Source organism: Myotis brandtii, unplaced genomic scaffold (genome assembly GCF_000412655.1).
Source record: "Myotis brandtii unplaced genomic scaffold, ASM41265v1 scaffold6, whole genome shotgun sequence".
Classification (NCBI taxonomy): Eukaryota; Metazoa; Chordata; class Mammalia; order Chiroptera; family Vespertilionidae; genus Myotis; species Myotis brandtii.
In genome coordinates, this window is record NW_005370271.1 from 3,788,188 (window position 1) to 3,801,155 (window position 12,968).

A 12,968-nucleotide genomic window follows, 5' to 3' on the forward strand; every position below is an offset into this window, starting at 1 on the left:
GGACGCTCCGGAACGCGGGCCGGGCGGGGAGCACCCGCTCCCGGGCTCGTGGCGGAGGATCCTGGCTTCTCGCCAACTCCCTACTGCTGGTTTCCGGCTTCTCCTCGGGTGCCAGCGATTTCCTTTAATTTTTGAAATGACACTCCCCCTGTGAGCGATTTCCCCCCTCCCGCTTATAGTAAGAGCTCTCAGGCTTACTGTATGAGAAAGTGTAACAGCGGTTCTCAACCTGTGGGTCGCGAGTCCTTTGGCGGTCTAACGACCCTTTCACAGGGGTCACCTAAGACCATCCTGCATATCAGATATTTACATTACGATTCATAACAGTAGCAACATTACAGTTATGAAATAGCAACGAAAATAATTTTATGGTTGGGTCACAACATGAGGAACTGTATTTAAAGGGCCAGAAGGTTGAGAACCACAATAAAAATGAATCCGTGGTGGCATCACAGAGGGTAAGGCCGATTTTGGGGGTGTCTGGGGAGGGAGTCGCCAACTCACTTAAGAGGAAGTCTGAAGGTGTTATCATTCTGGGGATCCCTTTGAGAAAGAGTGCAAAGTTAGGTAGAAAAGTGAACAGCTCTGCAGGATGAGAGAATAAATCACAAGAAATTACCAACGGAATGAAGCTGACAAACAGAATCTCCTGCATAATTTGTGGGGTCCCGTTCAGAAACGTGGGATTCCCCCGGGGGGAAAGCATGGGGAAATGCTGTTAAAGAGACTAAAATATAAGCTTTCCCCTGTCTTGCCGTCTCTCCCAACTCGGGGCGTTTCCTGTTTGCTATTTACTGCCATTCATTCTAAGTAAAGTAAAACTATCTAAATTGTGATGGTGAATTTTACTGTTTGTCTGTATATCGGGCAACGTCAGTTCGAATGCAAGGATCAGAGCATTCACCACGGATGCGGGATCCCTGGGAGCACACAATCCGTAAGTCATGGCTTGTCCTTAGATGTCCGCAGACCCGGCTGGAAGAGATGGACACAGGACAGATGCCGGAAGGTCGGAAGGAGAAGAGGGGCCCCCAGGTGCAGTGCAGGCCAAGAGAGCACACCGTTGGGCATGGGGATCCCGGACGGGCCAGCGTTGTTGCTCCAGGGAGCCCGGGCCCGCCGTGGACTTGGGTGGAGTATGCACGGAGCCTGGTAGCTACTGGTTCCCTCTCCCTCCAGCTGGCCTTGCTGGGGCGAGGCATCTCCTCTGTCCACGCCACCACCTCAACCCTGGCAGAGGGCACCCTCAAAGGTATGACAGACTCGGTGCCAGGATGTCCCTGGATCAGGGATGGGTGAGAGTCTTGACCACCCAACAGTGGGATGGCCACTGCCATGCCCTGCTCACATAGGCCACAGGGCACACACGGTCAACCAGACCCACGCCACACCTACACCCAGGCCCCCACCTCAGTGGAAGGTGGCAGTGGTCACTGGGCAGGAGCAGAGAGATGGAGGCCGGGTTGCCAGGGAGACAGGAGAGCCGAGAACCCTTCCTGATGAAGCGAGAAGGTGGCAACAGTGGAACCACGCAGGGGCCACGGCTCTGTGACCCACTCTATTGTCTCACTGGACGTCACATGCAAAACAGAAATTCAAAGATAAAACTATTAAGAATTTGAAGATGGTGACCCTGGAGCTTTAAGCCTTGAGTGTGGGGCCCTCTGTCCCTGAGAAAGTGGTCGCTTACCATGAAGCCAGACCCGCTGACAGATGCCACAAACAGCACAGAAGCCAGAAAATAACACAATACTTTTGTTTTTAAACACTGATATCAATCATTTAAAATACTAGAGGCCTGGTGCACGAAATCCATGCACGGGTAGGGTCCCTAGGTCTGGCCAGTGATCAGGGCTGATCTGTGGGGCAACCGGCAGGGAGATGGGGACCCCCCCACCCCTGCTGGCACCCACCTTGGCTGGCCTGAGGCCCGTGGGCTGGGGGCAGCTCCTGCATTGAGCGTCTGCCCCCTGGTGGTCAGTATGTATCATAGCGACCGGTTGTTCCCCGCCTCATTCTACCGTTCGGTCAATTTGCATATTAGGCTTTTATTATATAGGATTTACTCCAAGAAATATACATATTAAGAAAATAAGGTAATTACAGCACTAAACCAGGCACCTTCGCCAAAATCACAGCCTCTTCTTAGATTCCCCTTCACTCTAAGCCTCTTCCAAATTCTCCGTCCTGGGCTGAAGACATGGCAGGCGCCCCGAGGGTCAGCGCCAAGCCCTCTCAGCACCGGTCACTTTGTCCCTCTCTCTTGGAGTGCAGGCCCACCATCCCGTCCTTGTTCTGCAGGGGTTTCCCCATCAGGAAGTTCATTTTAAACCTCTAAGCCAAAGGAGCGACTGTGGGCGAAGAGAGGGCAGTCTTCACGGGGATGGTACATCGCTTTCCTGCTCCAGCTCCCGGCAAGGGGCTCTAGAATCCACTGGCTGGCGGCTGGCGGTGGCTTTAGCTTAGTCCCTTGTATGATCAAAACCCTGCTTGGCCAAGGGCAGCTCTTGCAACAGCCAGGACCCAGGTCCGCTCCCGCCACTGCCTCGATGACTGCAGGGCCCAAGGGAGGCCATGTGGGGCCAAGCAGCACAGGCACCTCACCCCGTTCCAGGAAAGACACTTGCCCAGGGAAACAGGTTCCCACATGGAAGCTTGAGTGAGAGACGGCGGTGTTGGGTGATTTGGACAAATCAGGTTGGTTTGGCAGAAGCTGTGAAGTGCCCGAAGCACCTCCGCTGGACTGTTGACGGCCACAGGCCAGCAGAGATGAGCGCGCAGTCAGACCAGCTCTTCCAAACAGGCCGGCCTCTGGCGCAAGGCCTCACGGTGCTTTTATTAATTAACCACCTCGCACACATACGAAATACTCTTTTTTCCTACATTTTTGTCCCTGCACACTCTTTGGTCACCTCTTCACGTGATACTGATTTTGTGTGTGTGTGTGTCTGTGTATTGGGATTAACAACTTTAATAATTCAGAACATTGTGATTTTCCCATTTTTGTTGAGATCCAATGATATTAGCTTCAGGGCCGCAACCTAGTGATTCGATACTTGTAGGATGAGGGCGTGTCCAGGCACCATGGGCTTGCCGGCTCCCCAGGATAGAGTTTTCCCCTCAGCGTGAGAAGACACTGCCCAAATGCACCCTGTCTCCTCTACCTGGGATCCCTCATGACTCAGCAGTTCAGCTCCTGAGTCGGCATTGGCAGCATCCGTTGACACAGCATTTTTCAGAAACATCACTTGGTGCTTAGTCTAAGGAAAGACTAACCAAGGCTGTGTGTGTGTGGGTGTGTGTGTGGGTGGGGGGGGGTGAATTTTCTGAGCAAGCGAGACATGGCTCTTCACTCCGGCTGCAGGTGTAAATCTCATTTATTCTGGGGCTGCGCATTGGCAAGCATTGCCAAACAAATGGATTTGTGTAGTGAGATGTTGCCAGATTGTATAAATATTTACATGCAGCCTATACCTGTGTGTTTCAGTAATGGGACTGGGGGCTTGCCACTGTGTGTGTGTGTGTGTGTGTGTGTGTGTGTGTGTGTGTGTGTGTGTAAGTGAAAAGGGACTCAGAGCCCTCAGCCACTTTTCATTCCTGGGAATAGATGCATAGAACAAGCGGTGAGGACAATACAAAGTTAAACACTGAAAGGGTCCAAGAACTTAGGAAAAGCTGCCTCTTCATCGCCCCTCCACTTAGGGCAGCGGTTCTCAACCTGTGGGTCGCGACCCCTTTGGTGGTCGAACGACCCTTTCACAGGGGTCACCTAAGACCATCCTGCATGTCAGATATTTACATGACGATTCATAACAGTAGCAACATTACAGTTCTGAAGTAGCAACGAAAATAATTTTATGGTTGGGTCACCACATGAGGAACTGTATTTAAAGGGCCAGAAGGTTGAGAACCACTGACTTAGGGGATAGTACGTGCTTATCTTTTTTGGTATAGAAGAGGCTTTCTGAGCTTTTTTTTTTTTTTATCCTTATCCAAGGATATTTTTTTCCATTGAATTTTAGAGAGAGTGGAAGGAAGGGAGGAGGAAGGGAGGGAGAGAGGGAAGGAGAAGGAGAGAGAGAAAGAGAGAGAGAGAGAGAACCTGCAACAGAGGTAAGTGCCCTTGACTGGGAATCTAACTCACATCCCTTTGGTGGTCTGGGCCAACACTCCAACCACTGAGCCAGACCAGACAGGGCTTTTTTTTTTTTTTGGTAAAAAATTACAGCATGTTGGCTCATATCGACCTAGTCACACCTAAGAGAGTGGCCATTTCTTCCCACTCTTTCTAGAGCTGATGAGGTGAGTTTCAGTCTGAGCACCATCAAGCCTTCGGAAATGTCCTGATATAAAACTGCACTCTGTTATCTCTCCTCGTTTCTTTTTCCATGTAAGTTTGCTGGGAAGATGTCAATCTCAATGTGTGAGGTTATATCTGAGATTTAGTTCTGCATGTCATGTATCTGAGTCTATGATGTCTTCAGGAGGACTATGAATGATTCCGTGTGTGTACACATATGCACATATGTGTATATGCCTCAATACACACACACATACACACACACGCACACACATTTTTGAGTAATATGCAATTATTTAAAGAGAACCACTTTCTGCAGATTTCTTCGCTAGTCAGAATTACATCAGTCATTCGTTAAAGACTTGACCATCTGAGGTTGATGTTCTCATGAAGCAGACTGGATGGCTGATAGCAGACACTTAGAAATGGCAACAGAGATGACCTGTACCTCGCTCTCCTCTCTCTTCGCTTCTCTGGCCCACCGGCAAGTCCACATCTCTTTGTTCTGGAGAGCAGTCCCAGCAAGGCTGGGATCTCTAGGTATTATTTAAAACCTCATGGGGCAGGATTCCGACTGACCCCGCTCAGGCCGGGGACCCACTCAAATTCCACCAAACTAGCCAACTGGGCAAGGGCACTTGGTGGACGATGGCAGCCCAGGGCCCCTTGGGTTTCCTGGGGAGACAGGCACGGGGGGGCTGTGCAGATGAGGGAGACAGCGGTCAGTCCGCACACTCCGTGCCCTGGGCACTCTCACTCACTCCACTGAGGACATCGCAGGCGCCTCGGGCCTCGGAATTTGGGCCAGAAACAGGATCATCTTCAGTCCAGCCCACAGCTGGCTCTCTGAGTCCTCGTGTCAGGCCCCGAAGCCCCCCTTGCCCCAGGATGACGGGGAGGATGGTGTCTATTTCCGCAGGAGACAGTACCCCAGGGCTGATCACACAGCCGTCAGCACCGGTACCGCCCAGTGCCTGCACTGTCAGCTCTGAGTGAGAACAGTCCGGGCCAGTCCAAGTCGGGATGCCCCGCTCAGCCCTGTCTCACTCAGGAAGGTTCCTAAAGTCCCGTGTGCCAGGCCGCGTGGCTCAGGGGTTGAGCATCGACCTCTGAACCAGGAGGTCACGGTTCAGTTCCTGCTTAGGGCCCATGCCTGGGTTGGGGGCTTAATCCGCAGTGGGGTGTGTGCAGGAGGCAGCCAATCAGTGATTCTCTCTCATCTCTTTGTACTTGTTGTGTGCAAAGTCTAGAAACAGCTGGGCCAATGAGAAATCAAATTGATGTTTCTATCTCTCCTCCATTCCTCTCTGAAATCAATAAAAATATATTTAAAAGAAAAAAAGAATGATTATTTTTTTTAAAAATTCCTGTTGCACCCAAGGTCATCTGGTCCTATCCATTTTATTATTTTTTTAAATATATATATATTTTATTTTTATTGATTTCAGAGAGGAAGGGAGAGGGGAGAGAGAGAAACATCAATGATGAGAGAGAATCATTGATCAGTTGCCTCCTCAGCACCCTCTACTAGGACTGAGCCCGCAACTTGGGCATGTGCCCTGACCGGGAATTGAACCATGACCTCCTGGTTCATAGGTCGATGCTCAACCACTGAGCCACATCAGCTGGGCAGCAGTTGCCTCTTAAAACCAGTATAAAAAGCACATAAAAGACTAGAAAAAAGCAAATTAAGGGAGAGAAAGGGGCTTCCAGATAGCTATAGTGCCTGCAACCAGGCATGTGCCCTTGACCAGAATCGAACCCGGGACCCTTCAGTCCGCAGGCTGACGCTCTATCCACTGAGCCACACCAGCTAGGGCCCATCCATTTTGTATTTTTTACTTATTACATCATAAGCGTCCTCCCATGACCTTAACCACTCCTCACCATTCTAATCGTGTGTCATGTTCCAACCTCTGACTCTTGGGGAATCGTTCCTCTGACTCTTGGGGAATCGTTCCTCTGATCCCCGAGCTTTTGGACACCCTGGTCGCTTCTGATGGACTCCACGAGGAACCGCCACGTGCCTCAGTGCCTCTTTGCACTTCTGACTGTTTCTGTGGGTGCATTTCCAGTCTTGTCTTTCTCCTGGGGCCCCCTCCTCAGGGGGTTTCTGGGGGATGGCTGAGGGGTGTCGCCCTGCGCTTGACGCTTTGGCCAGCTGCTGAGCTCAGAGCCACCACGTCTGCCCAAGACATTTGCGTTCCCTGAACCACTTCCCTCCTAACGTGGAAAGTCCACGTTAGGAGGGAAGTGGTTCAGGGACCAACTAAGGCCACTTCGTGGAGACTGCCCTGCGCGCAGTGGGGCGGACACGCAGTGGTAGCTCTCACGGGGCAGGACCCAGCTCACCTCTGCTGTGGGGAGTCCCCACCTCCAGCCCAGAGGGCTCCCCCTTCCCCACCCTACCCAGTCCTTCCTGCCCCTGGACACTCCATCTCCTTTTGTGGAAACCCTCACACCAACCCCACATGGTCCAAGATCACACAACCACCGCGTTCATCCAGAATCCAGGCAAAGTCTCTTTAGAGATTTCGGGTCACTCTCAAGGTAAAGAGGTAGTTCGTTTGTACAACTAGACAGACCCCGACCCCCCTGGCCTGTGGAACAGCATTTGGTTTCGTGGTGACGTCAGTGTCCCCCAGAACACCGCGGGGGTCCCGCCTTCTGTGACTAAGCGGCCCAACCAGTGACTTTCCAGAACAAAGGCCATCTTCAGAAGAAGGCCACCAGCACCTTCCACCCGGAACTGCAGCGAGCCCCCAGCACGGCTCCCTGGCTGACACTAGAAACGAACCAAGCCCCTTTGTGGGTAACTAGAGCCGTGCTGGGTCCAGGACGGCTCAGAGTATAAACGCAGCAGCCATTGACACAGATGTTTTATTCCAGGGCTTGCAAACCCCCCGCTGGGCTCCCCCGGCCACGGAAACCTTTTCTTTGGTTCAGACTGAGCATCTTTTTTAAAGCTTTGAATTGGTTGCCAACATTTCAAATAAAAATCTGGGTTTCTGGCTTCCTCTGAGAAAGCCCAAAGCTTGGGCACCACAAGGCGTGTCTTCCCACGTGGAGGCCCACGGCCGGAGGGATGGCGGGCGGGATGCGAGTCCCCTGCAGCCGGCATCCACTCCCCAGCTCCGGGCCCAGCCCTCCCTGTCCGCATGTCAGTGACTTCCCATCCTCGTCCTTGTTTCCTTACACCCGCCCAGGCCATGTTTGCACTGCTCGTCTGGCCTCCGTAGACTTTCACGCCGCAGGCCTGGTTTTAAGGGTCCGGATACAGGCGGTTAAACTGTTTAGTAGGAAGGAGGTGGAAATCTTGGTAGCTCCCTGCCTTGATGGTATTCGGTTTGATTTAATGGGCAGTTATTGAGCACTTGTTGTGTGCAAAGTCTAGAAACAACTGAGCTCATGGGAAACAAGCTGAGGACAGGGTTACCGGGGAGTAGACAGCTGGCCCCTGAAGCCTGGGCGTGTGAGGATTTGCCAAGGGAGGGCAAACAGTGCCCGCGGGGCTGTGACAGAGGTCAGTTAAGATAAGGACCGCAGGCCCTTCCGGCAGCTCCTTGTCAGAGGCCATAGCAGGTTCAGGGAGATGAAGAGAGAGAGAGAGAGAGCCAGACTGCCCGGTGCTGGAGGTGAGTGGGTGGTGAGGATGCAGAGGCAGCCGGTGTAGACAACAGTCTGAACAATTTGGCTCCAGAGGGCACCAGCCAAGACTGTTCTAGAGGGGGCGGCGGGAGGAGGGGTGTTGGCAGGGAACGGGGAGAGTTAGGGGGAGTGAGCTGTGGTCACGGGTGCACTCAGATGCCTGGGAGCTCGGGAGGCAGGAACACAGCACAGACAGAAAATGAGCTCTGAACTGGAGTAACGGGCAAGGCCTGACAGCGAGGGAGGGAGGTGAGGGCAGGAGCGTGGCGATGTGCGGGTGGAGAGTGAGGAAATCCTGCTTCACGGAATCCTTTCCCTTAGGAGCTCAGTCCAGGGATCTCTGAGGCCTCCTCGAAAACAGGACTATTCTACCCTTGGCCCCTGATAAGGGAGTGTGATGGGCTGAATCGTGTCCCCTCCCCAAATTCAAATGTTGAAGTTCTAACCCCCGGCACCTCAGAATGTGACTGCATTTGGAGATGATGGTAATCAAGGGTAGGTGAGGCCACATGGGTGAGGCCCTAAACCAATGTAATTAGTGCCCTTAGAAGAGGAAGACACACAGGGATGCACACACACGGAGAAAAGGTCATGTGAGAGCTCAAGGAGGAGGGGGCCATCTGCAAGCCTTGGAGAAGAGCCTCAGGAAAAACCAAGCCTGCCTCCAGCTTGATCATGGACGTCCAGCCTCCAGCACAAGGAGAACATAGATTCCCACCATGTTATTGGGTGCAGAGTTGGTGGGGGATAGGGTGCACATATTGGCGCACGTATCGGGCTTTGTACTGACTCGGTGTAGAACCACCATGAAATACAACCCTAGGAAACCAAACTCAGAGAGGCTGACCCTAAGAGTGATGGGCTGAGTCGTGTCCCCTCCCCAAATTCAAATGTTGAAGTTCTAACCCCCCGGCACCTCAGAATGTGACTGCATTTGGAGATGGGGTCTTTAAGGTGGTAATCAAGGTTAGGTGAGGTCACATGGGTGAGGCCCTAAACCAATGTGGTTAGTGCCCTTAGAAGAGGAAGACACACAGGGATGTGCACACACACACACACACACACACACACACACACACACGGAGAAAAGGTCATGTGAGGGCTCAAGGAGGAGGGGGCCATCTGCAAGCCTTGGAGAACAGCCTCAGGAAAAACCAAGCCTGCTTCTAGCTTGATCATGGACGTCCAGACTCCAGCACAAGGAGAATATAGATTCCTGTGTTTTAAGCCCCTCAGCCTGTGTTATTTTGTTATCGTAGTCTGACCAGGAACAGGAAGTGGTAAGAAAAGAGGTATAAGGGCTTTATGTTGAAGTCACCAGCATCTGTGGCCCTTGGAACATTACTATTAAAATCTAAAAAGCATAAAAAATGTGTTAAGCAAAACAAAGAAGATATTTCCACTCAGAGGATGGGCTTTGGATTTCAACGGACCCACGTGTTCGATCCGGCAAGTCACATGACCTTCCTGAGTCTCAGACTTTTTGTTTGTAAAAAGGAGCTAACAAAGTCCACCTCAGAGGGTCCTTGTGAAAGTGAAATGAATTGAAATCTGTAAAAGCATTGAGCACACCACCTGGCAACCACCGGCCGATGTTACTGGGAGAGGTGGCATGTAATTAGGCTGTGTGACTTCCTTAGTGTAAGTGAGAGATAAAGGAATTCCTGGGGCGAAAGTGCTCGCATTCCCACCATGTTGTTGGGTGAGGAGTTGGTGGGGGATAGGGTGCACATATTGGCGCACGTATCGGGCTTTGTACTGACTCGGTGTAGAACCACCATGAAATACAACCCTAGGAAACCAAACTCAGAGAGGCTGACCCTAAGACGTGTGCACTCAGCATTACCCCCGGCACACAGGAGGCAGCCCAGAGGTATTGGCAAATGCATTTATGAAGGAAGAGAATTCGCTGAGAACATTAAAAGGCTGAATATCTACAACCACCTGCTGGCGGGTGTATTAGTCAACACTCTGTGTTGCAAGGGACAGGACCCATTCACACCAGCCTAAGCCAGAAACTTAAAATAAAAGTTAAGAATTTACAAATGGAGGGGGTGGAGGAGGTTTACAAATTGTCTTGGAAACTGACAAGTCCAGATCCTGCTTCAGGCATGGTTGGATCCAGCGACAAAGAGATGTATGGCCGGCCTTGGCTTTCCACCCGGGCAGGTGCACTGCAGGGCTAGGTCCTGAACACTCCCCTCAGGCTTCCACCCTCTCTGCGCCCAGCAGTTCACCCTGAAGACAGGAACCCTCCCTTCCAAACAGTTCTAACTCCAGTCTTAAATTGGCCCTGAGCCGCCCGGCCAGAGTCACCAGACCATCCTTATCCCATCGGCACTGCTCCAGGGCGTGGAGTAGGGGAGGGGTCATTTCCCAAAGGAAAAGCAAGGAGCTCCCTCCAGCACAAGGGACACTGGTTTCCAGGCAGGCGCGGGCCACTGCTGCCCGCTGGGCTGAGTGTGTGCGGAGAGGAGACAGGGCACGCAGGGTGCCTAGGTAAGTGGGAGTGGGAAGCATGCCACCTGGAGGACACAGATAGAGGGGTCGCGAGAGCCGTGCTGGGGCCAGGCGGGGCCAGGGGCGCAGAGGAGTTAAGGAGGCTGTTAAGAGGAGTTAAGTTAAGCAGGTGCCCGGCCAAGGGGGCGTGCGGTGCATCGATTGCAAAAATGGCCCTGCTTCTTACCCTCCCTGGATCCCCTCAATGTGCCTTTACAGCATCTCTCACCAAGCATGGAGCGGCCTTCCCTTCCCCCAGGCCCCGGGCTGGCTTTGTCACTTGCTTTGAGGAGACTGTGGTAGGAGGGACGGTATGCCAGTCCTGAGCTCAGGCCACCAGGGGACATCTGGGCCTTTGCTTGTCGCTCGGACCCCTGCCTCCACCCTGTGAACCATCCTGGCCATCCGGCTGGAGGACGAGAGGCCACATGGAAGCACCCAGCTGTCCCAGGAAGGCCCCGGGCCTGGGAGGGAGCCCTGTGGGGCTGCAAGCTGACCCCAGATGATGCACACACACGAGTGAGCCCACGGGCCCAGCTCAGAGCAGTAAGTGGCTGCTGTTTTAAGCGACTGAGGCTTTTGTTTTGTTGTTGTTGATCCTCAGCTGAGGATACTTTCCCATTGATTTTTAGAGGGAGTGGAAGGGAGAGCCAAAGAGAGAGAAACATGGATGTGAGAGACACATGGATTGGTTGCCTCCCGCACATGCCCAGACCAGGGCCGGGGAGGAGCCTGCAACCAAGGTATGGGCCTTTGAACAGATGGAACCTAGGACCCTCGGTCCGCAGGCCGACACTCTACCCGCTGAGCCGCAGCAGCTGAGCTTTGGGACAGCTGGTTCCATGGCATGTGTGGCCAATAGGTGGCCGATGGACGGCAGGTGAAGCTGTGCTCCCTGGCCTGGGGCTGCATCTGCCACCCGTTTCTAACTCGCAGGGAAATGCCACACGGGTTCCCGAGTGCGGGTCACCCCGTGCCTGGCCTGGGGGAGTCTCTATCCTCTGCGATCTCCTGTGGGCCTGCACTGGCCTCCGGCCACGCTTCTCAGACGCAGCTGTGGGAAGGCGTGGAAGTCACCCAGCACGGGCAGCTGGGGAGAATGCGCCACTGGCCACCTCTGGCTCCGCCCGCCCGCCCTGGGATTACGCCTTTTGGTTTAGAGATTCCTATGTGGTGGCTACCGAAGGGGAACCAAACAAAGAAAAGAACACCCATGGCCTCAAAGAGGGGCTGGGAGCCTGGCGGGAACGGGAAGGGTCAGAAATCACAAGGACGGGCCGGTCCCCATCTCTGCAGAGCAACGTGGGCCGTTCGGCCTCAGCGGTGGCGGGGGTGGGGGGTGGGGGGGTACTCCGAGAGACGGGCCTAGAGCCCGGATCAGAGTCCCTGGGAGAAGGTTGAGGAGAGAGGCGACAGGGAGCTGCCCGAGGCCAGGGCCTGCCAGCTGGAGCCTGGACAGAAGTCAACGCGCCCTCCGGCCCGCGCACCCCTGCGCCCAGGTAGCTCCAGACACAAGTACAGCTGCTGGGATCCCAGAAAGTCCGAGAGGGTGTCCCTCCCCCCGAAGCCTGCTTTTCTCACAGACCCGTTCCAGGGACCATCACAGACCCATCTGTCAGCCACCACGTCCTGTCCAGGCGCCACCCGGTCGTCTCTGTCTCTCCGGCCTGCCTCTGACACCCATCCCGCTGCCGGACTGCTTGGAAACTGAGTGACGTCTGCCCCCCCCCAGCCCCCTCCCCCATAAAGCCTCAATGCTGCTGCCCAACATATCGGATCTTCCTCACCCAGCCCTTCACTGTTTCTCTCCTGCTCCCCCCCCCCCCCCCCCCCTGGGTGCTTTTTCCTCCAGCTTCCAGCAGCCCTGAGGCCCGGCTGGGAGAGGGGCCTGCAGCTCACAGTGCCCGGGGGTGGCGTGCTCAAGGGCCTCTGCCTCCCTCTCCAGGGTTCGGGTCCAGGAGGTCTGTGCCCCCCGATGACGACCCCCAGGGCCCGTGGGAGCCAAGCCATGGAGGAGCAGACAGCAGAGGCCGCCAGGGCCCTGGCCACTCGCAATTCACCTGCAGGTCACAGCCCCCCACCCCTGAGTCCCCTACCTCCTGAGGGTTCGGGCGGCAGCCCTTGCTGGCGTGCCTGGGGGCCAGGTGGCATGAGGTGCAGAGGGCCCGCAGAACCAGGGCACAGCCAGGCCAGGGAGCGATGGCGGCCCTCCGGGGGGTCACCTTCCCTGCGAGTGCACAGTGGCTCCTGCACCCCGGCACTCAGGCTGGGGCTCGGCCGGGAGATGGGGTCCCGCAGAACCCCGACCTTCGCAGTGGCTGACGTTCAGTGCTGAGGTAGCTGGAGACATGGGCTCCGTGGGCACAGCAGCCCGAGGTCCCAGGCAGGAGGGGTCCAAGGGGTGGGCGAGGCCCCAACCTCGGTGGCTCCCAGGCCGAGGCCGCAGCCTCTGGTGTTCCTCTCCACACCCAGGCTGAAGGGGGCGTGGTTGCGCTGTCACCAGGCCAGGGGCGAAGCCATG

The 12,968-nt window shown here is 54.6% G+C and overlaps 1 protein-coding gene across 1 annotated transcript in view; it reads right to left on the minus strand.

Annotated features, from left to right (window-relative positions):
* Positions 1-12,665: 12,665 nt before the first annotated feature.
* GRID2IP (glutamate receptor, ionotropic, delta 2 (Grid2) interacting protein) overlaps positions 12,666-12,968 on the minus strand; it is a 28,688-nt gene continuing 28,385 nt past the window's right edge. Inside the window, exon 18 of the mRNA XM_014550328.1 lies at positions 12,666-12,920. Coding sequence (XP_014405814.1) covers positions 12,666-12,920 — 255 coding nt within the window. The remainder of the gene's footprint in view (positions 12,921-12,968) is intronic.